General features: G+C 38.7%; 1 protein-coding gene across 2 annotated transcripts in view; it reads left to right on the forward strand.

The window, feature by feature from the left end:
* The first annotated feature begins 1,504 nt into the window (after nucleotides 1–1,504).
* Nucleotides 1,505–27,805, forward strand: part of LOC145786404 (uncharacterized) — a 33,448-nt gene continuing 7,147 nt past the window's right edge. The window contains exons 1-32 of one of the 2 annotated variants that reach the window (XM_082598051.1): nucleotides 1,505–1,612; nucleotides 6,941–7,113; nucleotides 8,485–8,602; nucleotides 9,042–9,530; nucleotides 9,780–9,911; nucleotides 10,399–10,527; nucleotides 11,077–11,244; nucleotides 11,849–12,005; nucleotides 12,440–12,722; nucleotides 12,842–12,945; nucleotides 13,119–13,193; nucleotides 13,527–13,566; nucleotides 13,961–14,077; nucleotides 14,541–14,647; nucleotides 15,012–15,100; nucleotides 15,364–15,637; nucleotides 16,302–16,616; nucleotides 16,879–17,113; nucleotides 17,531–17,615; nucleotides 18,147–18,254; nucleotides 18,820–18,883; nucleotides 19,316–19,405; nucleotides 19,951–20,163; nucleotides 20,536–20,661; nucleotides 22,884–23,237; nucleotides 23,468–23,506; nucleotides 24,126–24,248; nucleotides 24,360–24,862; nucleotides 24,933–25,056; nucleotides 25,300–25,417; nucleotides 27,448–27,514; nucleotides 27,661–27,789. In XM_082598051.1, the coding sequence (XP_082454177.1) occupies nucleotides 1,589–1,612; nucleotides 6,941–7,113; nucleotides 8,485–8,602; nucleotides 9,042–9,530; nucleotides 9,780–9,911; nucleotides 10,399–10,527; nucleotides 11,077–11,244; nucleotides 11,849–12,005; nucleotides 12,440–12,722; nucleotides 12,842–12,945; nucleotides 13,119–13,193; nucleotides 13,527–13,566; nucleotides 13,961–14,077; nucleotides 14,541–14,647; nucleotides 15,012–15,100; nucleotides 15,364–15,637; nucleotides 16,302–16,616; nucleotides 16,879–17,113; nucleotides 17,531–17,615; nucleotides 18,147–18,254; nucleotides 18,820–18,883; nucleotides 19,316–19,405; nucleotides 19,951–20,163; nucleotides 20,536–20,661; nucleotides 22,884–23,237; nucleotides 23,468–23,506; nucleotides 24,126–24,248; nucleotides 24,360–24,862; nucleotides 24,933–25,056; nucleotides 25,300–25,417; nucleotides 27,448–27,514; nucleotides 27,661–27,789 (5,172 nt within the window). In that variant the 5' untranslated portion in view covers nucleotides 1,505–1,588. The remainder of the gene's footprint in view (nucleotides 1,613–6,940; nucleotides 7,114–8,484; nucleotides 8,603–9,041; nucleotides 9,531–9,779; nucleotides 9,912–10,398; nucleotides 10,528–11,076; nucleotides 11,245–11,848; nucleotides 12,006–12,439; nucleotides 12,723–12,841; nucleotides 12,946–13,118; nucleotides 13,194–13,526; nucleotides 13,567–13,960; nucleotides 14,078–14,540; nucleotides 14,648–15,011; nucleotides 15,101–15,363; nucleotides 15,638–16,301; nucleotides 16,617–16,878; nucleotides 17,114–17,530; nucleotides 17,616–18,146; nucleotides 18,255–18,819; nucleotides 18,884–19,315; nucleotides 19,406–19,950; nucleotides 20,164–20,535; nucleotides 20,662–22,883; nucleotides 23,238–23,467; nucleotides 23,507–24,125; nucleotides 24,249–24,359; nucleotides 24,863–24,932; nucleotides 25,057–25,299; nucleotides 25,418–27,447; nucleotides 27,515–27,660; nucleotides 27,790–27,805) is intronic. The other variant, XM_082598052.1, reaches the window with a different exon arrangement.

Genomic DNA, 27,805 nt, shown 5'->3' on the forward strand with positions numbered 1-27,805 from the left:
TATTTAGCCGTACCGGTACTATGTGTTGTGAATTTGCAACATTGAGCAAAAAACGGTAAATCGAAAGTATTAAATTTTCATTTTCTTCACAAATATTTATGCTACTCTCCCAAAGTTGTGTATTTTTTCAAAAAATTTTGTTGCATACATGCAACATAGTGCGCGACGAGAATGGAAGATTGAAAACGGGATTAACAAACTCAATACAAAATTTTCAATAAATACAATTCTACATCGGGTGGACAGAAAACATTGCCGAATTTGAAATCTACTTCAAAGTTTACTCCTGAATGGATCCTTTCAAATGACCCTAAACATTGTTATAAGGCACCTTTTAGAGCGCTTGGTGAGAGTGGTATGTAACAACCACTCAGTTGTTACATTGATTGTATGAAGTAGACATTACAAAAAGCTGGCCAGAGTTGCAATTCTTTAGCCAAAACATTCTGCTTCTGGCTGAAATGTTGCCTCCGGTGCATCACTACATACAAATAGCGCATGCTACTTTTTGTCTGAGTAGCAATAGCCAGCGCATTACTTTTTATCAACTGTTAGCAGTAGCAACACTATTTTGGTATATTGTAGTGATTGTGCGTTTCTTTCAAAGTAGCGGTTGTCCACCTTTGCTTATTTGTAGAAAGATTTCTTAAAAATGTTGTTAATGGCCTTGATGTCAATTTAGCTCCATATTTTTAAAGTTTGCGAGGTAAAATGGTTTGAGAAACCTTTAAAAAGTTATTTTTTGTCAGGGATTAACAAGCATGTGGATTGGCTACTCAGTGCTTCTTTTAAATCCAACAGTTGCATACTTATCAGTTATTGTGTTTATAATATTGCTACAGTGCAGGGCTACTAAACTGGCAGACCGTGGTCCAAATCCGGTCTATCTGGGTGTTGATGGTAGACCTTAAGCTTTTGGAAGAATAACCTCATTGCCACGTTTCAGGGCTTCTTTAAGCAGATTTTTACTGGGAGAAAGCAATTTTTACTGTGATTATCCTAGTTGCTGCCCAGGGGCTTCAGCTCCCAGACTCCGCAATATCTCAGAAATCCAATTCGAGTTACATTTTACCTAAAAACGTGGTTTGGTAGTACTGATAAATTTACTTTCGTGGTTGCGTGGGAAATAACTTATTCTTACTGCTAAAAGTATTCAACTTGTCAAATCGAACCTTTGTTAACATTAGTTGAGTGACACTGCTATAGTGTAATCCATTAAAGTATTCCACTTTTAAAGCACTTGCAACACATATATAAAGTTTTAAATGGAAATTGGAAACACTTCCTTTTTGAATTACATTAAAAACCTTGTGGTTTTGTAAAAAAAAAAAAAAAACAATGCTTGTGTTGTTATGATTCCAAATTTTTGACTAATTGCAGAACTATCTAACAGCAAAATGATTTTCGAGATTTTGCTGTTATCCTGTTAAATTTGAGATTAAACCACTGAAGGGTGGTACTTTAATTAAGGTGTCAAATATTTTTCTTTTGTTTCAGGTCTTTTGAAATACTGTAAGTCTTTAAGTGTGTAGATGTTGTGCTTAGCTACTTTTTGTGTGGAGAATCATACAGAAAACTGACTATCAACATGACAGATAAACCTATGGCCAAAGTAAGTGAAAAATCTACTTATTGCTGTATATTGTATTGAATTCCTGATCAAGTGTCAGTACTTGTAGGAATGTATCTTCAGCAAAAAAGTTTTGAAATCAGTTTAGAGATTTAAGTTTTAAAAAAGGCACTGTAATTTGATCCCTATGACTTCAGCAACAGTTTTACCAGCACCCAATCTTTGTATGAGCCTTTTTTGCCACTCAAAGGGCTCTACCTTTTACCATTACCACCCTTGAGCATTGGCGGAATTTGTATCATTTCATTTCTTGAACTGATGAACTAGAAAACATTAGTTTTTAAAATGTTTGCTAACATTAGTTTAGTTTTTGCATTTCAGGATTGAATTTTTTGTTGAATGTTGATTTACCAGGACAATAAAGTTTATGATGTCTAGTGTCATGTCAATGTCACTATTATGTCACTAAAGACAAGTTGAGATATAGTATACTGTGAACCATAGGTGTCAATTACGCATTGGCAAGGGGTGACGCGACGCCCATGGGTCTGAAACAAACGGGGAAGAGAGATATGACTGGCCTCTTCAGCATTTTTTAAAGTTGTTAATGCTTTTTTAAACAATATTATCAAAAACCTGCGCTATTTGCACAAATGCGCATTGCGCAAGCTACCTTTGTTGAAGTCAGCTTTGCCAAAAACCTTGTAGCAAATGTGGCATCACTGCAAGGCTGATCGTGCTTCAAAAATGGCAAGTTTTGCTCATCTATTTAATCCTGAGGAAAGGGCTTGTCTGGAATGTCTGAATTATAGTGTTATATTAGCTCTTTTCAAGTGCCCTAACATGTGTATGGCCGAAAACGTTTGTGGTTTATAGTTTATGTTCACTTTGATGTACTGGATTATGATATGCTGTGTGGTTGCTTGGTTTTATCTCTCTTTATTATATTCGACCAACCTGGCATAATTGGTGATCCTTCTGGGAACAGTTAGCTCAGCCAATACAGCTCTAGAGGTCACTGAGCTATGCATAAACATTTTGTTTGTATTGTAATCTGAGTTTTCTTGTAAATGTCTTATTTTAAGCTTTTGTAAGGTTTTTAGTGCAGTGGTTGGTTACCTTCTTCAACAGATTGATAGAAGAAGAACAGATTGATCATGTTTAATCAGTTGTGATCTCCCATAATTTATGACCTTTCTCTATTCTGTTCTGTCTTGTTTTTGCTAATACTTCTGGCACACTTTTCATTTTCGTAATTCACTTGATATTATAAAAAATATTTTATTTTTGTTAGGCTTATGTTTGTTTGCCTTGCACTAATGCACTATCCCAGTCAGCATTAAATTTTCCATGGAGTTGCTTCTAGCTATATATGTGTTTGAAATATCTTCTTTTCTGAGGTTGATGTTGTTAACCAGACTCCATTTATTGTTTGCTTATCCAAACTTCACATCCATATGTGGCAATAGAAAATACGAGAGAATGCAGCACTCGTAATTTTCAACACCTGCTCTCCTGGGCCACATTGAAACGGGCTTTTGCCTGAGGATGGGTTTCTTTCTCCATCCTATTATTATTATTATGACTGCTCATCCACATCAATATTGGAACTGGCAAATTCAATCCACAACACTTTTCATTAGGCTGTCATTCATTACTACATGTCGTCTCTAATAAGCTGAACTATGTTTCTCGGCAGCCGATTTGTAGCAAGAATTGACAGCGATAGACACCGTGTTTCGCCCATGAGGCCGGGCTCGTCAGTATCGCACCACTAATTCTGCCACAAAGGTATTCGACCACCGCTTTACCAGTCAGTTTAACTCTTATCTTTGTGGAAAGAAAAGAGCCAATAAAAACCAGCAGGCGCCAGGGCAGAGGACATTGTGAAGAAAGAGTTGTGATTCGCTAACCATACGGTGTAGCTTCCACGCTAGCAATTCAGACCATCCAATCAACAATATGTTTCTCGGCAGCCGATTTGTAGCAAGAATTGACAGCGATAGACACCGTGTTTCGCCCATGAGGCTGGGCTCGTCAGTATCGCACCACTAATTCTGCCACAAAGGTATTCGACCACCGCTTTACCAGTCAGTTTAACTCTTATCTGCTCGCTGTACTAGTGAATGCTCAGCCTTGTACTGATAGCCGGGAAGAACGCCTCTTTCTTCACAATGTCCTCTGCCCTGGCGCCTGCTGGTTTTTGTTGGCTCTTTTCTTTCCACAAAGATAAGAGTTAAACTGACTGGTAAAGCGGTGGTCGAATACCTTTGTGGCAGAATTAGTGGTGCGATACTGACGAGCCTAGCTTCATGGGCGAAACACGGTTTCTATCGCTGTCAATTCTTGCTACAAATCGGCTGCCGAGAAACATATTGTTGATTGGATGGTCTGAATGGCTAGCGTGGAAGCTACACCGTTATGGTTAGCGAATCGCAACTGCTCGCTGTACTAGTGAGTGCTCAGCCTTGTGCTGATAGCCGGGAAGAACGCCTCTTTCTTCACAATGTCCTCTGCCCTGGCGCCTGCTGGTTTTTGTTGGCCCTTTTCTTTCCACAAAGATAAGAGTTAAACTGACTGGTAAAGCGGTGGTCGAATACCTTTGTGGCAGAATTAGTGGTGCGATACTGACGAGCCCAGCCTCATGGGCGAAACACGGTGTCTATCGCTGTCAATTCTTGCTACAAATCGGCTGCCGAGAAACATATTGTTGATTGGATGGTCTGAATGGCTGTCTTTAAATGTAGCAAACCTAGCAAACCTCGCAAACCTAGCAAATGTAGCAAACCTAGCAAACCTCGCAAACCTAGCAAACGTAGCAAACCTCGCAAACCACAAGGTTGCCAGATGGTATTTTTTATTGTATTCTTTTAAATTTCTTGGCTTTTTATTTATCGGGTGCATGTTTTTTAAAACCCTTTTGAACAAGTTACTTGTTTAGTGTTGATGTTGCAGAAGTTCTATTCTCATCTATAAAAAGATATCAAAATCTCTGCTTTGTTGGTTATGGTTAGTTTTGATATAAATACATTTAAAGCAATGCTTTTGCGATCAACATTTGTGAGATAGCCTATTGCAACTTAATATTAACGCAATATTTGGTAGTCAGACATTCAGGAATCAGTACTCCATTCCTTAGTTAGACCATGCTTGGGTGAGTTCACTAATTACTGGTTTTCTAAAAACCGGGCTGCAGACGATAAATAAAACTTAACTTTTGCAGACGACCGTAGTTCCAGCCCTGGGCTACGCAGTGTGACACAAAACGAATAAGTGCCTAATGACAAGTTTTTGTGTGTGTTTAGAAAGTAAAGGATATTTTGTGAACGAAACCGGTTTTTCCAAGGTTTGGTCATTTGAAGTGTGTTTAAAATACCTATATGCTTTGGCTCTTTTTTGGGCTACTTGCAAAAAAATGGTTTGTTTTTGGGATTGGTTTGAAACGTGTTTTGGTTGGGTAATTTTGTGGAATCTGGAAACTCTGCAAGGTTTGCTTCTTTAAATGTAGCAAACCTCACAAGGTTTGTACGTTTGTACAATTACAGGAAAATATTTTTTGTGTTATGAGGTTTTCTCAGCGGGCGTCGCAAACTCCGAATTCCTCGCAAAGCTTGAGAAGGTTTCTGCATTTGAAAGCCTACCGCAATAGGTTTTCATAGTCTCCCTAAAGAAGATAGATTTAGACTAGCAGCAAGTAATGATAAGGTTGTCTGTAGTCTAGGCCTATCTATTTGGTGCAAACTATGAACAGTTGAAAACCTCATCGGCCATCAATTGTAAAAACCTTTCTCAAGATTTGCGGGTTTGCTAGGTTTGCTATATTTAAAGAAGCAAACTTTGTAAAGTTGCCAGATTCCACAAAATTACCCAGCTAAAAACACATTTCAAACCAATTTTTTTTGCAAGTACCGTAGCCCAAAAAGGAGCCAAAGCATATAGGCATTTTAAACACACTTCAAATGACCAAAACTTTTGGAAAAACCGGTTTTGTTTACAAAATATTCCTTACATTCTAAACACACACAAAAAGTTGTCATTAGGAACTTCTTCCTTTTGTGTCACACGGCGTAGCCCAGGAACTACGGTCACCTGCAAAAGTTAAGTTTTATTTATCGTCTGCAGCCCGGTTTTTAGAGAACCACTGATTAGTGAACTCACCCAACCATGGTCTAAGGGATTAAGTACTGATTCTCGAATGTCTGACTACCAAATATAAATTGCGTTAATATTACCTTTCAAGTTTCAACATCTCACAAATGTTGATCGCAAAGGCATTGCTTTAAACGTATTTATATCAAAACTAACCATAACCAACAAAGCAGAGATTTTGATATCTTTTTACTGATAAAAATAAGACATCAACACTAAACAAATAACATAATCAGAAGGGTTTTAAAAAAAATGCACTCGATAAATAAAACGCCAAGAAATAAAAAAAAAAAAAAAAATTAAAAAAAATACCATCTGGCAACCTTGTGGTTTGCTACGTTTGCTAGGTTTGCTACATTTAAAGACAGCCGTCTGAATGGCTAGCGTGGAAGCTACACCGTTATGGTTAGCGAATCGCAACTGCTCGCTGTAGGCCTACTAGTGAGTGCTCAGCCTTGTGCTGATAGCCGGGAAGAACGCCTCTTTCTTCACAAAGCTGAACTATTGTAACTCCAAAAATGCAGTTTTGAGAAAATTGAATTCTAAAGTTCATGCTGTGTTTGCTGTAGCCTACATTCATTTACGATAGTTCATCGTTCTGTATCATCAAAACTAAAGTAGATAGAGTTACGATGCTTTAACAAAATAAACTGTAGTCTATAAAGATACCAAATCAATCAAAAACGCGATTTTGAAAAATTTGGACTTACGATAGTTCAGCTTATTAGAGACGATGTGTGCTTCTCTCTGTTTTTGTTTTATTTTTTGCTATTTGTTTTTTTGGGTTTTGTAGCCGTGCTAACTATTGATATATAGCCTACTACATGATTTTTCATTCAGGCACGTTTTAAACCTTGCAAGGTTTTGCCACCTTTTCCGTTCGTTAACGTGCTGGTAGGTTTGTATCGATTTTTGTAGTTAGTATCTTTTTCGTCCCGGACGCGTTAATTACGAAAAATAAAATGATTGAAAAAAAAAAGATTGATTTTGAGATTTTACCAATTGACCTGTTTCCACACTATTGTAAGTGGTGTGGTTACCTGGTTGAACTATAAGCACATAAAACAAAGCAACAATGCAACATTATCATGATGCAAAAAATTGTGAATGCCGTTGGCTGCATGTCTATTGTCTAGTCCTTGTCAAGAATCTGAAAATGGGTTTACATTTCACTGAAATAATTAATGCTGATAGTATGTTTTAATGTGCTTTATTTTGCAGTGTCGTACAATGTTTAGTGGGAGTGAGGAAGAAGTCATCAAGAAATTTTTACTTTCTTGTTGGTCCAAGAACTTAAGAGTACCTCAAGTTCTCTTTTACGATGCTTTAAAAAAGCATGCAGACCGATTTCCAAGAAAGAGCAGAGCAAAAGATAATCGACCTAGTCATTTTTGGTGAGTAGCAAAGGTGTAGCCAGCACAAAATTTCCGGGGGGGAGGCAAATTGTATTTTTACACATGAGTGTTTTCGATGACATCACAAATGAATAACAACATATGAATTATAAATAGAACGATTTGAGGTAGTTTTTTGTTGCAAGGCGTTTTACAAGCAAATGTAGACGGGCACTTCACAAAATATGTGAATTATGAACATTCAACTTCTTGACAAATGGATTGACACTTGTCAAAATAGGTTGGAAGTAGCTTGCATCACGAAGAGGTGAACTGAAAGTGTTCCATTCGATGAAGGTTTTATACAAATGGCATGCAATCTATTTTCTTGGAAAAGCAATGTCTAGCTGCAAGAGGACTCTGACAATGATGGGTTAAATGAATAAAGTGATAAAGATCTATAACATCCTAATGATTTAAGCAGCTCATATGATGAAGAAACGACTAAAGGTTTAGAGTAATTTTCAAGAAACGGAAAAAGTTATTTCTTCGGTTGTCGGCCATAGCTGTTTAAACATGGGGTCAATCAACTCTGCTCTTCAACCTAGGTCCTAGGATTGCTAAAAGTCCCTACAGATGCTGGGAATAGTCCAATGATAAATTCTGATAATGCAATGCTAAAAAATATACCGCACACTACAAGAGAAGCCAAAAAATTAAGCTAGACTTTTATTGTTTTTGGAAAAACTATAAGCATTCCTAGCTTTGCAGTATGCCAGAGAAGCCATCACCATGTGTCGTCACCGAGCCGAAGGTTGCCTGCCAATTGCTTCCACTTGTCACGTTTTTCCATTACTCTTTTTGTTTTTCCGATGCTTGACAATTCAGCCCACTGTTTTACACTATCTCCTCAAGTTTGTCTCCTTTTCCTGCACCTCTTTCCTTTCACCATATCTTCAATAACCAATTAATGTAGTTGCCTTGCCGATCCTCTAAAAATATGTTTCGCGAATTTCATCTTTTGTTTTGCTAAATCGTAGGAATATACAGAGAATAAAGTCAGGAACATACAGGCAAAAATCATCCGGTTGAGTTCTTGTGGGACAAGAAATATGATCCAAAAATATTTTCTGAGCAATAATAGCTCTCAAGACACTATCAACAAAACTAAAATTTTAGTTTTATGAACTTATAATTTGTTGACCTGACTTTATTTGAAATGCAACATGTCTGCTCAAACGTTTTACACGTGACTAATGTAGGTGTCGATTTCGACACCTTCCGTTGTTAACGGTATAGACTTTTTCTCATCATTCTTGTGTTAAAAGAAACGATGGTTTCTAGACCGGAAGTTCTTCCTGCAGTGTATGACTTTATTGACTACTCTACACATTTCGTGACTAATATTCAAATTGTACATTTAATTTTCAGGCGTTCAGCTTTTTTTCAAAGACACCCTAGTGTTCAACAAGCCTTTAATGCTTACAAATACCAATCCCCCAAAGATATGGAAGTGGTTTCAGATCATATTCTAAACAAATTTCTCTCTGTAAGAGTTTATTTATATTGCTAAAAGAAGTTAGCCTATTGTATTTAAAGCTAATGTTATAGCGATTCCGGATATTCAGAAGCATGCAAAATGTGCGAAATTGCACTGTTAAATTTATAAAAAGTGTGTATCCTGTATGTGATATACTCCCACAATCCAGATAAACGCACGTTGTGTGAATTACTTATCAACTTATTCATTAAAGATCGATTTTTTTAAGCTGTTTACTGTGCGGTTTAATGTTCTGAGTTTCTAAGATTATAAGGTTGTATGGTATGTCAAGTCGGTTCTAATGTTTTGGGCGGATTACGCTTCTCCATGCGCCACGATGGTGCGCAGTTGGGTGGTCGAGTCGCGACTCTTGAATTCATAATGTTTTATTGACTAAGTTTATGCTAGGTAGATACTATCTATCTTTCATGTGGTGTTCGGCTCACAGGATTTGGCTTGCGTCGACAAACCACCACCTCCAGCTGAGCAAAACGATCCTGAAGATGGCCAAAGCAGTCCAAGTTCTGCCAAGCTGAAAAGACGGACTTCATTACCTGAAAAAGGGCTTTCCGAAACTGCTGCCACTTCATCAAGAGAAGATAGTGTGGGTAATAATGAACAACCAAAAGCAATGAAGCATCATCGCTCCAAAACTTATGACATTTCTACAGGAAGTTTAACAAAAAAGACATCTTCATCATGGCTCTCAAGGAAAGGTGTCAGCCAAGATAAGTCACCATACAAAAAGCGTGGTCGACCATTGCTTAATACTTTCAAGCTTTCCTCAGCACTTTTCAAGCCAACTATCCCAGTCCGCAAGAAGTTCTCGATTGGTCAGCAATCCACAAGTCAAGTTGTGCCACTTTCTAGTGCGCCTGATACATCGGCTGTTCTGCCAAAAAATCTAAAAGACAAAGAAGTGTTAAAGAACGAAGTAGTAAGTGCAGTTGACAATGATAGCCTGATGGTATGCAGAATAAATTTATCAAATGTTTTTTGTGATGTATGGAAATTTTTATCCTCGTATTTCATCTTTTTAACAACACTAAATCATTCAAACAGTTAACCCACAGCGTATATCTTGTTGATAAATGTCATGCTGATATGCACGGTAGTTATTTAATATTATGTGTACAATGTACATGCAGTATGCTTTCTTATATTAATCTTTAATGAATCCAACTAGGATCCTCCATCGTTCCGAAGTAAGGATGAAGTTCCAGCAGAGACTATTCCGTTGAAGCCGATAAAGTTTGAAGTGGGTGCTAACATTGAAGCCATGGATGCCTTCAAGTGGTACAAAGCAAAGATTATTGAAGTAAATCGCTCTGCAGTTCAATGCTTTGGTCTGCTCTATCGACTTTGCTTGATAGTGTGGATCGGCACATTATTTTACGTTTTGTGCTCAAAGTTTATTTTGTGTGTAATACAGTGCTCATCGATATGAACTGCTGCTAATGATTCAAATACTCTACTTGACAAGTTGGCAAAACTTTGTGTTCTTTATTTAAAACATTAGATATTTATATACCGTTACTTAACCACTTTTTGCAATGAATGAAATCCGTAAGGTGGTACATAGGCATAGTTTAAGCTCTGCAAGCAAACTAAATAACTTGGCAATTGGCATGCTCAATATTCATTATATAAATGTCATTCTCTTGTGTTTCACGATACCTTACACTCAAGTTCTACTGTTGAAGAAGCTACTTTGCGTGTCGTGAATGGTGGTTAAAGTTTTCTTAAGAGAATTGTGACTTGACTAGGTGCAGTTTCCAATATTTGTTTTATTGTTTCATTCTTAGGTGTATGCTAACCGAAAAGAAGTTTTAGTACATTTCAATGGATGGAGGAAGCGCTTTGACACGATCTTCCCGATGTCAAGCGATCTTATTCGTGGGCCCACTCAATTGGATAAGAAAGCAAACCTTATAGTACGTTAATTAGAGTTGGATGCTCTCACAGTAGATTATTCACGGATTAAGCTAATCTACTGATCAAGTAACTTATTTTATTGGCAACTTTTTCTTCGTATCCCAGACAGCAAATCCGTCAATTTTACTTTGATTCAACGTCTGTAGACAAATCAAGGTAAAAATGATGGATTTGGTCGTCTGGGATGCCTCAACCTTAAACCGTTAATTAAAATTGTCTATAGTTAGTGCTAAACTTTGCTCAAACTGATTTTCGATCATCAAATTAGACGGTTGGCTTAATCGGCCGCTCAAAAGATGCGTTGTTGGTGCGTCTAACGTTTAAAGTTACGTTGTCGTAATTAGCCTACTTTCTACATGAGCGTTTGGTTTTGCATTTGCACGCTGAAAGTTTACCAGCTTGTACCGGATCACCTGATTATGACTATAATTCATTACAGTACACAACATTTTCTGTTTTGTAAGATAACCAATTGCTTCATATCCATGATTCCATGCTGGTTACTTGGGAAAGCTATTTTCGTCTGAATATTGAACGATTTTTAACAGAAGTTCAACGTTGGAGACGATGTTCTTTCCCAATGGACGGATGGCAGCTTCTACCCTGCCACTGTGATGAGTATCAGAAATACTGGATCGTACGTTGTTATGTTCTATGATGGCCTAAAGAAGTTGGTACGGCCTAATCTTCTCAAACCTATGACCGAAAAAGAAAAGGTAAGTGAGCGGTTTCGGTATTAATCAAACACGAGTGGAACGTGCTGGATTTTTGTGGCTAGCCATACAGTGCATCTTTTCAAGGTTCTTGTGGTATTCAAGGTTTGCTGCCAGTGGTTTGAACGCCTCTGCATTATGTACGTTGCATTTTCAAGTAAATCAAATTAGCCAGGTTCGGAAACTATTGTGTTTGTTCATTCAGTTGCATCGTAAATGAAGGATTCTTGTTGACTTTTCACGCCAAGTAACATTTAAAAACCCGAGCAGAAGAGATATCAGCGTCTACTTCTTCACGGAATGGCCCGTTTCGGCTAGTCCGTTTCAGCTAGTCCGATTCGGCTAGTCCGATTCGGCTAGTTCCCTATTCTGGTACAGTCTTTCTCGGCTAGTTTCCTATTCGGCAAATTTTTGAAAATCCAACCATAATCCTTCTGTAATCCAACAAAATCCTTAAGTAAATCCAACGAACCAGCCGAATCGGACTAGCCGAATCGGACCAGCCGAATCGGACTAGCCGAATAGTAGCAGACCCACTTCTTCACTGGTTAATTTGAATTGCATATAAGCAACTCGTACGTCGAGGAATCATTTTTCTCTCTCTTAGGATGCAGCTATGAAAGCGGCACAGGCTGCTTATCTTTCTTCTATCGACGTTGCTCAGGCAGGCTCATCGCAAGCCGTTGATGGTTCTACCGGCCAGAATTTCAGACGTTACAGAACTTCAGCGCACGACAGAGAACAAAGAATTGCTTCACGCCAAGGTTTGGCCACTCTACCTGTTTAAGTATCAAAAAATTTACTGGGAAGCAAAGTTGGATCACTTCTTATAAATCCTTGTGCAATAAATTATTGGCTGAATTCTGAGGGAGCCAGTACTGCTCTCGTCAGAACGGCTCTGCCACACTTGTGGGGATCACGGTTGCGCTGTAGCAAGATACTTGATTAATGATATGCTTGAAGGTACCTTAAGATAATTTTTTTTACATTCCCATCCTCTTAATCTAAACCTTCATCCGCCAGACATATGCATGGGCATGACAAAAATCATGTTGATAAAGTGGTGTAACATCTCCCAATTAAGATAAAAGGTTGATATCATTTAAAAAATGTTTTTATTTCGTAACCTTTCCAGCTTTTTGCTACTGTACTTTGAGCAACGATTTTGACGTATCTAAGCTATGCTTTTGTTATCCAGCTGACGATGGCGGGGTTCCGACTAGACGCAGAGCAAGAAAACGAAAATTCGACCAAGTTGAAAGCCCTCAGACCCCAGCGACCACTCAGTTGCAAATACCAAGCACGCCACCGCTTGCAGAAGGTGGAAAGTTTCAGGCTAAACAAGCCAGGCTGGACAAGATAACCCACACTCTTTTAGACAAAGCTGTCACTACATCGGAGACTCCTCCCATCCAAGTAAAAGCAGCTGTTTCTTCTCCTGCAATGAATTCAAGCAGCTCTCCAATGATGGTTGATGCAAGGTGAGTCGGTACTTAGCCACAATTTTACATTATTTTGAAATGATGAAGGAACAGCAACTTTTACTGTCTAGGTTAGCCAACAACGCTCAATACATGATTACTTTCCATATGTTTCGCAGTGGCCAAACCACCCGAGCACCCGGAGGTGGTGACGTAATTTATTCAACTGCCGATGAACACGCGTATTCCAGTGATGAATATGAAGCTCCTCTGGTCATCGACGGTACGAGTCCTATTTTCCAATCATCTGCAGTTAAAAGTTTAATCTTTTCAAACAATTGCTTTTACACTTTTTTGTCTTATTTGTTTCTCACTACGAAAAAATCAATGTCGTCCGCAAAGCGCAGCCGGTGCATATTTTAAAGCTTCTATTCATGAAATGATATCTTTCTGCAGAAGACGATGATGGAAAAACAGAGACAAAACAGACAAAATCTTCTGCTAAGAGGGCATCCCCTGGAGCAGCCATGTGTAAGTGAACATTCAATATAATGAAAGTCCATTTGTTTTCATATTCGCATGAATTTACGCTGAATTTTTTTTACTGATTTAATATTGAACATTGTAAAAGAACGATTAATTTTTTGGCTCAAAATATATGATTTTTATGATCTCTATAGTATATTGTGATAGTTACAGACATGTTATGCTTCTATCATCTTAATCACAGAATGCGATGGTCTATGCACAGTTCCCAGCATTGGCTTCGTTGGACCATCACAACTTAGTTGAGCTGTCCAGACAAACAGTCGTGCTTACCGTTGAAAACTTGCATCAATATTTTCTAATCTTTTAACGTTTCAGCTTCTTCGAAGTCAGACGCTGACACTGCTGCGTTCTCAAGGTAAGGTAGTTGTACAAACACATGCCTTGTGGAAAATAAATATTTCAAAGTAGATTTGTAAGGTGAAACGCAGAAGACAAATCATATGAACAAATCCTACTTAAAAATGCGAAGTGTGATATTTTTATGATGATATTTCTGTTACTGTACAATCATTCGATGTGATAATAACGATGTACTGCCTGAGTATTTTATTCTTGATTTATGCACTATGCGTTATAGATTTCTCTTTACTTTGTTTTTGCATGTACTACAATCCAATCAACAAATCAATCTACAAATTAATGTTGAATCAATATAAAATAAGACTCAAATTGCTGGGTGGAGAATACGTTTTCTAATAATGACACTTCACGAAATTGCATCATTTCTATTTTTATTTTGTCTTTGTCAGTTCTGGAAAAGAGATAACCAACAATGACAATCTTCATCAATTAGCGGATGCTGCTTTGTCTCATTCTTCTGGATTCTCGTCTTCCGAGCCACAGCAGGACTCGGGCAACGAGACTGGGTTTGTATTGCCTCCAGTTTTTTTTTTATTTTGTTCCTTTTCCCAAAAATTGCTAGCCAACGACCTTTCGCAAAGTAAACGCCAAGTAACAAAGCAGCGTCTTTACCTGCATATTATTACCGCCAAGGGCTACTTTTTCTGTCATAAATCACAAGGGGTAAGGCACTTGTAAAAGTATATAAATTGATAAAGGCAACTGTTTACGCATTTGTTCAAATAGAAATATGCGTCATGGTGAACTAGTGAATCACTAATGTGGCTGAATTATTAGGTGAAGAATAGCTTTCCAATATAAAACAAACGAAAACATTTCAATATTGCCTACTTTGGGCCATTTAAACCTGGGAAAGACAATACTAGACGTCAAGTTTGTTAGTTTAGAATGTGTGTGAAGCGTATATTTTAAACAATGTGTATGAACTGAGAGGTAGCTGCACTGACAATTAGCTGTTTGTCTCATCAGAGCGAAACGTCAAGAAGCAAGTGAGGCTCTGCTGCAACTTGCTCATTCAGCATCTGAAAGTGACCACAGTGTCGCCGAAAATACAAAATCTGTGGACAAAGTTGAAGGTATGGTTGACACACTTGTAGACAACAATGCACTCTGTATGAATTGCTCTGTTTCATGATCGCTCTTCAACTAATGACCTTTCTTTAATTTCATTATTATGAGACAAAGTAGCTGGTACAAAGTAGCCTTTCAGTGTAGTCAAAGAACACTTTCTCAACTCGAGGTGGTAAAAAGATAGACCCTGGATCCCAGAGGCTTCAACGACAAGGAGATGATACAATTTGTGTGTAAACTGAAGTGAACAATCTTTTAAATTTGATTTTAGCGATAGAGATGACAGTGATAGTGTTTGAAAGTTGTTGTAAGCCATGGTCTGGCTTTTACATTGAAATCTTGATACAAATCTTGTCCTCATTTCTGCAGAAGTTCAAGATCCAAACAACATGCCGCTGAAGCAAAAAATAACCATGGGCGTTGATGAAGTTCTTAAAGAAAATTCCACTATTGCCAAAGTAAGTGTAGACTACTTCTCGTTGCAAATCTGTAAAATTGTCCATGCGCATGTTGCTTTACAGTTGACTTGCAACTTTAACTAAATATGGTTTTTGGTTTTAAAACGTCTATTTTATGTACTTTCTTTAATCACTTGTTATGAGAAAAGAAATTTCTTCGAAAAGCATTGGCTTTGAAGGTAGACGTTGCAGACGTTGAATCAATGTAAAATACGGTTGATTTGCTGTCTGGGTAACCGCTTCTGTAACTTTTTCTTTCAAAGGTCGCAGCTGAGTTGGACCTCACTGTTGAAGATCTTACCACTGCTTTGTTTCTTCGTCCGGGAATCGTAAACGCATCAAATGATCCGCTCTTCCTGGACACCTACGAAGAGGACATGATTGTTAACTGGATTCACGACATCACTGATTTAGGATGGGGTATAAGCAACATCCACATCTCCAGCAAGATCAAGCAATTTCTAACCGAAGGCTCAAACTCAGTTGTATTCGATGAGTCATCTCCACTTAACTTTCCTTCAGAGAAATGGCTGAACGGTAAAACATTTGCAATATACTTTTTTAGCTTTCTCGTAAATGGTGTCAATGCTGTGTGTTGAACTGTTGCGTTGGAGTACCAGTCGAATCTAGAATTTTTTGTTTATTTGTTTCACGACTTCATTTCTACGGCTGGCTGAGTTTTGGCATATGAAGGATCATGATTGTATGCTTAAACATGATGCTGCAGTAGATACGACCACTTCCATTTTGTGTCATAACTCTGGCAATGAAGTGAGACCTCTTATTCTAATATTCCACAGTTGAGGTTCTCTGCTATTCTATGCAACTTTGCAAACGTGTAATTCTTTCAATGCAATATCACTCCTTTGGATCACAATATAGGTTACAGTCACTACTGCATCGATAGTGCGTTGATCAAGTTTAGTGGATTGTATTAACCAGGTCTGCTGTTGCTTCATTTTGCTTCAAAGAAGAAACATCAGAGTTGACTATTTGTCTCCAGTGACTCCTCCATTACTCTCGTTGTTTTCTCTGCTGTTGTTGATAAAATAAAGTGCTTTCTTGATCCGAAGAAATATTTTACTAAAAATCGCTAAAGAAATTATGAAGTGATTTCAATACTAAATCTTTTGTATCATATTGAAATAACTTTGTAATCCTCCAAACACACAAGTGCAGGTCGATCCCATTCTCTCAACAGACTTCCTGGAACGCCATCCTGAGATTTTTCCCGGCCGAGAAAAACCTCTCTCGCGGTTCCGCTTCGACAGGGACGGGTTCGAAGACTGGCTTGGTCGCTGGCTCGCTGTCGTCAGGCTCAACAATGTCCCCCCGAACGCGGTCTACTATTGTGACGAGACAGTGTGGGACGCGAACCCGAAACTCATGCACGACGTCAAGTTCGTCCACCAATCGATTTCGCTCACTGATTTCCCTCCTGGTGGAAACAAAATCACAACATTGTCGTGCGTCGGTGCAGATGGTCTGGCTTTTTCTCCTTTCCATATTTTCCCAGGTGAGGGCCAGGACTATGAATTCGGAATTAACATTAGGCGATTTTAAAAACTCTGACGACCCTGGAATACGAGTCCAATGTTTTTGTTGTTTGCATCCCCAACTGGGCAGAACTTTGCAGCTCTACAACAGACACCAACAACTCTCAGATATTTTCAACTGTGTCGGTCTGTTTTCACAACTTTATTTTAAGTAGCTTTTTACCAACGAAATACGAGAAGCTTGACTTCATCTCATTTCGTAAACTTTTCTCTTTTAATCAGACAATGAAGGAGAATCAAAGATCCCAGGAGGAAAACTGATCGAGAACATTGTCTTTTCCCACCACGGAGTTTTGTCATCTCGCTACTTCCTTCAATGGATGAAGAAAAACTTTCTGAGAGGAATTCCTTCTCGGAAGAAATCCAAGCCAATTGCGCTCCTAGTGGACATAAACCTCGAAAAGCTTGACTTTGAAGTCCTCAAGTTTGCTTACAAGAACAAGATACTTCTTTACAGGTTTGTAAGTGTTGAAGTGTATTTGCTGTTGCAGATGTTGTTTTATTGAACTTAAACATTTGGTGGTGAGTTTTAATCATTGCTATTTTGTAATATTGCGCTTGATGAAACGTGTCATGGCTGTCGTGATTTTATTGAAATTGACATTGTTGTGCCGTGTGTCAACTTTAAACGTGTACAAAAAAGATGTTGCTGTGTGCATCACCTAAGATCCATGTGCTCAGTATTACTCAGCCTCCACTAATCCTCCTCAACTTCTTCCTCCTCAACTTCTTCCTTAACTGCTGACAAATCGCTCAAATTAACTTCACGTTTTTCTTTAACTCTTGATTCTCAATGTCTGATCTATAGTTCTAGGTTCTTTCGTGATTATCAACGTTACTTGGATGTTAACTGTAACCTCTTTGGTCACTTCAGATTTCTCCCATCTGGAGCCCACTTCATTCAACATCCCGACCAGAAGTTGTTTGGCAGATTGCGTCTGCAATGGAAAAAGGCCCTGGTAAGTAAACAGACATTTCACATATCGAAATTATTAGCTGTCAAAAAAATCTTTGAAATTTAAATTACTGTCAAAATTGCTGATGAAGCGACTCAACAAAAACATATTTTACTGTATAATAAATTTGTTCTTTTGGGCTGTGGTTCTGTATGAATGTTGTTTCGCAAATGCCATTTTTTGATTCTTCATTTTATCTTTTTACGATAAATTAGATTACAGAATTATCGTGACAGATGAATCATTAAGTAAGCACTCAAATAGCAATAACTTTGTTATAGACTAACTGAAAGCTATGGCTTATGTTGTCTAATGCAGCTCCTGTGAGCTTTGCACTCGTCCGCTTTCACGTCCGCATAATTTCAACCTACGACACGCCACGTCCGCTACATTTAACAAACACAGTGGCCACAATAGCAGTGACCCCAGTCTTGATTCACATCAGTCACTTACAAATGACCAACTTCATAATCTGAGAATTTTATGTTGTTCATAAAGTGGCAAGATTGTAATTCAAGTTTTAAATTGTTTCAGTTCAACGAGTTCATGAAGAACAACGCAGGGAAGAAGATTACCACCCAGGCATTTGCATCCTACTTCAAGCAGGAATTCCAAGCAGTGGCCACTCCATCGACTATCAAAGTGAGCTTTCATTTTGCTAATGATTTAAATCGCGGTTTAACTGCATGAAGAAGTTATGAACTACCGCAGCGTCAGTGTATCCGCACTTACCCACAACTGCCAAAAAACATTTTGAAGCTGTCCAAAGCGACACACTGTAAAGCGTACAAACTTCGTGGGATGTTGCTATAGAGATAAAAAATACGCTTTTCGTCAAACCAGTAGGCTACAATGCATGTGAACACTTCATAAACATTACTCCTTACCATCAAGGGCTTGTAGTCATCTGTGTGATATCACTTTGTTGTTTCTAGACTTACGTTTGGTGGTTGAAGATTTAGATTAGGTGGATGGGAAAACAAGGAAGCCAACCTTCGTGTCCACATTCAAGCATGCTTTTAAGTATTCCGCCAAAGACACATGCTCTTGAGCGGTTTCGAACCGGCGTCATGTTGAGCGTCGTACCAGCGCTCTCACCACTCGGCTATGTAGCCGCGCATGATCTCACTTTATATTCAGAAACGCACTTCTGATTTAATGTAGAATATAATGTATTCGAAAATTATTTTTACGTGTTGTACTGTAGATGTGCTTCGAGCTGACCAAGTTGTATACGCCGGTGCCTGAGCCAATACATGTGTCACCTGCAGGTGAGTTGTGTGTGTTTCCGTTTAATTTTTGTTAAAATATATAAAATAAACCGAACATGTAGCATCCGTTGTATTAAGCTCAGGGATTGTATCTACGCCTGGCATGTTTTCAGTTGTTCAACATTCATCCTTGTCTTACTTTGCTCATCAACCGACCAGCAAAATTCATCTCTTTACATTGATTTCACAGATTCTCAATCCATATGAATAGAACGAATGTTGCTAATTGGGCACGCTATTTTTTTGTTGGATCGCTTTCAATCATATTGCTTCAACATACTTTTTTTAAACTTTAATTGGTTGATGATGAATTGATGACAATAATTTTTTTTTCAAACCTTGATTAAAAAATCTGCTATTACTTTGGTCTATCACAGTATTGCCGATAATTTGTTTAAGCTTGATTCCTTTCTATCGATTTAAATTTTTCAGCTGAAAAGAAAAATAAACGGAAAAGTACCAAACCAGTCCCTTGCGTTCCATCGCCTCCTGCCCCCAGCTCTTCTTTCAAGCCATCTAAAGGTAGAACTTACGTGTGGTGGTTAATTGAAAGTGCAAGAGTCAAACTCTGCCTTCACGTGAAGCCACTGTTCACAAGGCTTGGTACACTGCTTGAAAAGACAGAAGTTTGGTTAATGAGTCAAATACATAAGATTCTGTTACAAATTGCTTCATTTTTGCACCTTGGTGAATTTTTGTTTGAAATCCCCGCAGGACCCCGAAATTACCAAACGCTTGTTTGGAAATAGTTTTGTGTAATACTGGACTGGGCTAACTCAGGCAGCAAATCAACGGGTTTTTTTGCATTAATCCATCGTTTGTTGACGGCTGACGAAAAAACGGTTGATTTGCTGCTTGGGAAGGGATATGAACAAAGTTTGCACAAATATGCCGACTCTCTCAAAGTTATCAGGGAAGATTGTTTCAAATCAGTTTTTAAAACTGTGTTGATTTGCAGCAGTTTGGTGTTTCCTCGTTTCATCCATTTGAATCAGTTCTTTTTCTTGAAATAATGTGTGCAGACGTTGAATCAATGTAATAACGAGTGATTTGCTTCCACTGTCCAGGTATAAGTGCTACAGACGCAACGACAACAAAACCAGATCCAACCAAATCATCATCTGCTGCTTCTACCCCAACCAACTCAGCCACCGCTAAGGCACGTCGTGGCAGGCCACCATCTAAAAAGCTTGCCATTCGTAGGTCGTTGCCTTCTGACCTCACTCCAAAGCCAGATGGAAATGAAAGTGCTAAAGAAATCGACGTCACTGGTGGTGGAGGTAGGTTGCTTGGTCGGGGTAGCATATCGGTTTCGTGATAAGTTTCTACTCAATAGGGCTCCGGTTTTAATCTCGATTGGCTCACTAGCTAGATTATTTTACAATAATTCCGCATATGCCATAGCTTCAGTAACAAACCGATATCATTTATGGTGCAAAATTAACTAGGAAATGAGGTACAGTTTCTTAGAGAAAGAAAAACCGCAAGTAGATTATTATTTTGAAATAACCACAAAAGATCCTAAATTATAGCCTACCGTTTATTCTTTGATGATAAGTTAAAACTTTCAAAATACGTCGCAAAAGATAAAATGTTGTTTTGTGCACGTTCTGTACAAATTCTCTACAAATTCTACATATGTATACGATTAGGGAAGTCGGTGGAAGATTTCCCTGCTCCCACCCTTAAGAGCAACTACAAGAAGGGAGAGCTAGTGTTAGCCAAGTGGTCGGACTGTCGCTTATACTCCGCCACTGTGTTGAAGAAAATAGACGAAAGTAAGTTTCGTTGTCTAATTTGCATCGGTTAGATGTTGAACTTATAGGTTTTGATATTGAACCAATCGATAAAATATATGCGTACGACGTACGTTGTCTGCAGTCCTTTAATTAATGTTAAAAACGGTTGATTTGGTGTCTAGGTTAGGGTTACCATATTTGAAAAAGCAAAATTCCGGACAGTGCATGACTATTTTCATGAGACCATATATATGCGCTACCGAAATGCTAAAGCTGCAAACGTTGTACGATGCTCATGCTAAAGCGCCAGCTACCGAAATGAAAAGTATTGTCTTCTGTCACGAGCAGAATCTCACACCAGGCAGGGTAAGCACTCTCTAAATATAGCTACGGACCGTCACTGAAAAAAATCTCAACTTCAGAGTGAAAAATAATAATGAGAATTAGGTTGTGCCGAAAAAGGAAGAACAGCAATTACATGCTTAAAACAAATTAAAGACACGCTTGTAAGTCAAGTCACTACAAATTTACTCTTCTGACCATGCATATTTTTCTGAAGATCTAATTCTCTTCAATAAGGCCTTGTGTGATTTCAAAAATGAGAAAAATTCACTACAGCACATATCTTTGAAATTATATTGAAAAGTCAATATGCCTTTCATAGTCGCAACGCTCAACTTGTTTCTTTCTTTAGTCCACTGACTTTGTATCAGTGAAAAGAGTCTCTCTACATTGGCATTGTGGGATGTAACAGCAAAGAAAAACTATACAATCCTTAAAATTTCTGAGTGGCATGTGATGTTCGTAGACTGATCGAAATATTTGCACCATTTCTTATGCGTTGGCGATTTAATAAATTCTTCGTCTTGTAGGTAACTTTCCACAAACTGCTTCAAGTTACAGATTTGGTCAAAGTACTTTGCATCGTCCACATCAACCCCCTTACCAATCAGATATTCCAGGCAAGGCTCCACATCCTTCTAACTTGGTATCTCGTTCAAGGTCATCCATTTGAAACAAGCAAACTCTTCCATTGGTTTCATCCATTTGTACAGCACAGGTACTCCAAGCATCTCTCATAGAGGTTTGCAACTTCGGAAAGAAAATTGTTACATTCATCTTCATATCCCTCTTCTCTTTTTTCAACTAAAAGCCTTTTAACTTTCAAGGACATAAAGTTTTCATTCTTCCTTTCCACAAGCACCTTACGAACCAGCTCCAAATTTTCTAGCACTTCTGCAACGGAATTGTTTTCTCTCTCAACTACTTGAATACGTCCATGAAACACGGACATAGCAGAAATAACCTAAAAAATTTGTTCGAGTGAAATAATCACTGCAACGAACCGAATACCTGACGTAATGTATGTTAAAAAAACAAATTATAAACCAAAAAAAAAAACAGAAAAATAAAAAAAATAATAAACCAAATCGAAAAAAAAATAAACCAAACGGTTGCAAAATAAACCAGATTTGGTTTTAAAAAGACTAAAATGGTAACACTGACTTCTAAGTGGTAAACATCATTGATAAGGAAAACGCTCTGTTGCATCATAATTCCGTACAACCTCGTAGTAAAAAAAATGCACACGGTACGAAATAACAATGTTCTGGATTGGCAGTGTGCACAGTACGATTGCAGATGCAGTAAAATGAGCTGGCTGAGCGAATTTTCTAGGACACTCCTAATTTACAGGATTATTCCCGCAATTTTAATTCCCCAAAACGCCCATCATAAAATTCCGGACATTTGAGCATTTTTTAAAATTCCTCCCGGACGCAAAATTTAACCCTAAATTCCGGACATGTCCGGAATTTTCCGGACGGTATGGCAACCCTAGTCTAGGTACTTGTTCCCTTTTAACAATTTAATTTTTCAGTAAAGAATAGTTTGATCACTAACAGTGATGAACAAAATAAACTTTTATCACAACAAAGTAAAAATTATCGTTTTGGCATTGGTATAGTTTTTTTCCATAATACAGTATGCATAGCTGCAGGAACGACAGTGTTTTATTATTTTATTTTTTTTAATGTGTTTTAATGTCGAAAAAATAATTGCAAAAAAAGTTCTGTCCAAAACTTGATACCCTTTAATTAAAAGAAAAGCAGCACACATTGTGGAGCTATAAATGTGTCTCTATCAGACTAAGAAGCCTAATGGACATGGAAAAACAATTTGTGTGTTTAAATACGATTGAATTAATACCAGCAATAAATGTTATAACTACGTTCATATCTATAACAATCATTTTTTCTCAGACAATTACAAAATCCGTTACTTTGATGGATTCGTGAAGGTCGTCGGCACCGACTTCCTCAGAGCATGGAGCGGACTTGAAGCTGCTAAACTTCTCACAAAACTTCCTCAAACAGCAACATCCACTGCTCCTTCTGAACCTGTGTCCGGCAAAAGATCCAGAAGCGTTTCAGGGAAATCTGACGACTCCGTTTCCAAGTCATGTAGCAGCAGGACCACGCAACCGAGGAGCCTTTCTCTCGGAGTGAAACAAAGAAAAGAGACTCTCAGTCGCTTTCAAGTCGATCACCGCCGCCTTTCTCTGAACTTTGATTCGAAAATCAGGACTCGGCGAGGATCTGAGACTAACTCTGAGGGTAAGCAGCATTGACACGCCAAGATTGCAAATCGCCAGTGCCTCACATGCGCACCATTTTCTTTTTTACATTAATGCAAGAGCAATGTAAAAAAGAACTGATCAGATGTTGAATGTAAAAAGAAGTTATTTCTCAATTGGATTGCTAAACTAAATATATTTTATAAAGGTTTTCATTCAAAAACAGTAACTTGTATTTCTGACCTAATCGTGTTTGTGCTGATTTCACAGGAATAACAAGAAGCAGACGAAGTAATTCCGGTGCAGAGGGTAGGTGTTCGTTATGTGAAGTGTCTTATTTTCTAAAGTTTGGTCTCCTACAAATCTCTTTATTTCATTAATATGTTTCTGCACTGTGCCATTTGCTGCTGAACAAGTAGTTTTTATGTTTCAGCCCCCTTGATAAAGTCATCGAACTGACTGACAAAACGCCTTAAATAAAGCTGATTATCATTTCAATATCTTGTCGCAGCTTAGCCTGCAGTCACCAGAAGAAATTATTTTATAATTAAATGCCTGGTAAACACTAAACAGTCATTCTATATTTCTGGTTATAAAAAACTGGAATAGCCTAACATGAACTTAAACTCGCGTGTGATGAACGTTCGTTCAACCATCAGCTTAACCTGTTCGAATTGAATTCTGCCTTTGTTTTAATAACAATGAAATATCAAGTTAATTGTTGTATAAGTTTGTCGGCATCCGATTGTTGCAAGAATTGACAGCGATAGACACCTGTGTTGATTGGACTCATCAGTATTGCAACACTAATTGATGCCACACAACATCTATAAGTTATTTGTTGTTACTAAGTGTTGCATCTTGATGTAAAATTTTACTCAACCGACTAGATTTTTTTAAGTATCCAGTGTCGTGTATTTGTTTTCAGGAGTCGCTCTTGGGATTCCAGATCCCAAGCAACGGATTCATTACAAAGCTGGTGACTCCGTGCTCTGTAAGTGGACCGATCGAAGAATGTACCCGGCTACGGTCCTTGGACAGTTCAATCATGGTAGGATTTGTTTTCATGACTTTTCTCTATCTTGCGTTTTTCTTTTTTGTCTTGGAACGTTTAGTTGTTATCGAAGTGGGAAATGGTTCTTGACGTGTTGTTTTATTACAGATAGCTACTTTGTCAAGTATTTTGATAACCGAAAGAAGACTGTGCACCATACCTGGCTTATGCCTTGGAAACCACCCACCTCTTCCCCAACGAAACCCGTTGCTAAAACGCCCCACGTTTCGTCGCCTGATAAAGTCAAAAGCGAAATCTCGCCACCTACTGCCCTAGACAAAGTCACCACTCCACCGACCACTGCCCGATCAGAAGAAAATGCTGAAATAGATTCGCCGGTTTTGCCGAGCACTTTTCCCGCGGAAAATCACTCTCCAGAGCCGATGTCTGCCCCCGCAAAATCGACACCGACTCCAACCAGCGCTTCAGAATCCGTTCCTTCTGTTCATTCAATCAAAACAGAACCGTCGTCTGCTCATGACCAGGTGACTCCGGACATTCGACCAGAAACAGTTGAATCCCTTTCGAAAGAAACCGAAAATGAAACCCTATCAACAACGCAGCCAGACAGCAGTGTCATGTCTCGTCGCAGTTCCACCGATTCTCAAAAGGTCAGTTTTCTCTATTTTTAACCGGCTCTGTCTCTCTAACAAATAATTATAAATTGACGTATTTATCCAGAAAACATCTCGAAAGTCCAAGCTTTCTGAAGCTGAGAGCGATTTCAAAAAAGGAGACAGTGTATTGGCGAGGTGGGCCGACTGCAAAAGCTATCCTGCCACTGTTTTGAGAGTCACAGATGAAGGTACGCTGCCAGTGTTATGATAATCAAATGCTTTTTTTGTGTTTGGTGTATTTTTACATCTGCAACTAAGTGCAACGCAACAAATTTTTGTGCGCCTTCAATTGAAACAAAAAGCCTCTGAATCGGAAAACTTCTGTTTTTTCGGAAAGTTAGAGGCGAATTGATTTGGTAAGGAAACACATTTTATATTTCAAATGGTGCATCTATAATTTTATCTTTACGTGCATTTGTCTCCTTTCGCAGACTTGTGTGTTGTGCAATACTTCGACGGGATGGTGCGGAAACTCAGGAAGGATATGCTGAAAAGATGGGACCCAAATGTCGCCCCCGCCCCACGCAGGGTGTACGGAAGAAAGAAGAAGTAAATGCTCGAAGTCGATTACATTGGCGTCAATTTTTTACTGAACTGAGCTAATTCCAGGGGGAAGAGAATTCTCCACTAATTCTGCAAGCGATTTAAAGCTGCCAATTTTCAGCCTACATGACTCTAATACACTATTTGTGGACCCTCGTGTCAGTCTGTCGCGGTTATCGTGCAACAATTTGCGTACCCTTTAGTTTGGCTGAAATTGAGTAACGTTAATCGAACGCCCTGAAAGACACATGCGAAAACTCTCGCATGTTTATGTAGGACTTGGCTTAAATTGAATGTGGTGAATGTTGTTTGTTTAGAATTCAATTCGTTCTATAATCAAACTAGCAATATCACCACAAAACAAATAAATAATGAAAAACTTTCACAACAATAATATTTATTACTTATCTGAATATAGGTGTCAATTTTTGTTTCACACCCTCCTGATAAATAGCGTGGACAGAGTCGCGTTCTATCTGTGAAATGAATTCACAAACTTGATCCAAAGTTGTTGTGACGGGTTTGACTTTTGGAAGAAAATTTGTCTATTTCTTCGGTGAGATCAAGTGAGATCAAAAGCTTCCATGTGGTCTTGATGTGTATTCAAGATAGCCAGGTTATTTCAACGTTGCTGCGTGGACCGTAAATACGTTTTCAACTTACGCAACACAGAGAAAGATTGCCCTGCTTTGCATGCAGAGCTGGGAATAAGGATGAAAGTTTTCAATGGAAAAATAAAGTTTGGTACCATGTCTACTAAAGCGTAATTTCTTTCTTGATTTCGGCAATAGAGATAGAACGGTTCAGTCGACTAAACCGAACAAAAGTAGCTTACGTTCACGCATAAATTCTGTAAAATTCCATTCTCTATTGTCGTCGTCTGAGCCTCTAGGGCCGAAGGTCTATTCTTGTACCACCCCGGATTTACGATGTTCCCGGACTACACTGGAAGGCTACTAGAGCAGCCAACCTTTAGTTTCATCATCTAAGACACGCAGACCTTCCACTCCGTTAGGTGGTTTGAAGATGGGGCAATCGTTAATGATGCGGTCTGTTCCTTAGCACCACAAGAGCAAAAGCCCAATCTCCATTGGTGCACGTTTGAGTGGAAAGCCTGACTCCCGCACGACGACGGTTGAAGCGCACCCGTAGTGTGGAGTTTCTAAGCATGTGGTTTCATGTGACTCTGCGCACTTGGAAATCCATGTATCCTCCCTTGCATTGAACGCTATAAAGACCGAAGTTAGCAATAGCTTTATTGTCTTGGGACGTGGCCAAGTGGTTAAGAAAGGCATGCTGGACATCTCGGTACTATCTCGTCAGAGGTTCGATTCCCAAGTCAAGAACGTCCATATTTTTCATCATCGGAATTTCTATCAGTTTGGAAGTCCGATCCCACTCAAGACAATATGGATGTGCACCACTGATGATCTCAAACAAGGGTAAAACTGGAAGATGGCGTTTTCCATTTTCGTTCGATCGAAGTCTTAATGACTACAAATCCCATTTCTCCTTTTGTATTTGTTGTGTGTTATTGTGAAGCATAAACAATATGTGGTCAAGTTCGCTGGACTATTAGACTACATATTGCCAAAAGTTGTAACAGACATTCCAGACAATCCCGTGACTGGTCGTTAAATAGACGAGCTAAAATTGCCAAAGAACGATTCGACTCGCCGCGTTTGCCACATGACATTTGGCGAAGCTGACTTTTCGGACAAAGGTAGCTTGTGCATTCGCGTAAATAGTGCAAAACCGGCAGTTTTCTAAAAAAGCTTTCTTAAATAATTACAAAAAACCCAAGGGAGCGCAGACATACCTCGCCTCTCTCTGTCTCAAACCCGAGGGGCGCCCTGCCCCAGTGTAATCGACGTCTACGGTCGATTGTACAATTGTACTTACTATTTGTTTCCCTTTGTATTTTTAAACACTTTTGATTATAGTGTATATGAGATACAGGTCAAGTGGCTTTCGTTGGTGTTTTTGTTCACCGTACACCACAATACGTACAAATAGTGTAAAAGGTTTTTTTTCAGGGTTGCCAACCAGGAATCTTCTCAATCAAAGCTGGACACCGGTGCTAAGCAACAAACCAAAGATCAGGTAAAAATACATGCTGCGTTGTTCTTACGTACCATTTCCGTTATTGTAGCATTAAAAAGGTATTCGCTAAGATAGACACCTGCTTCCACTCACCTACATTTGATGGACGATCCCCCACTTGTTCATCCATGTAACAATGTTTTTAGACCAGTTCAGAAGCAGCAGTCACGAAACCCATCGGCAGCCAATCGGCGTTGAAACCGCGCAAAGTCGTGTACACATATGAAGCGTATTATGCCAAACTGACACAGGAATCCGAACTTAATAAATTCAAGGTATATTCAAGTGATA

This window comes from Aplidium turbinatum, chromosome 17 (assembly GCF_918807975.1).
Source record: "Aplidium turbinatum chromosome 17, kaAplTurb1.1, whole genome shotgun sequence".
In the NCBI taxonomy this organism is placed as follows: Eukaryota; Metazoa; Chordata; class Ascidiacea; order Aplousobranchia; family Polyclinidae; genus Aplidium; species Aplidium turbinatum.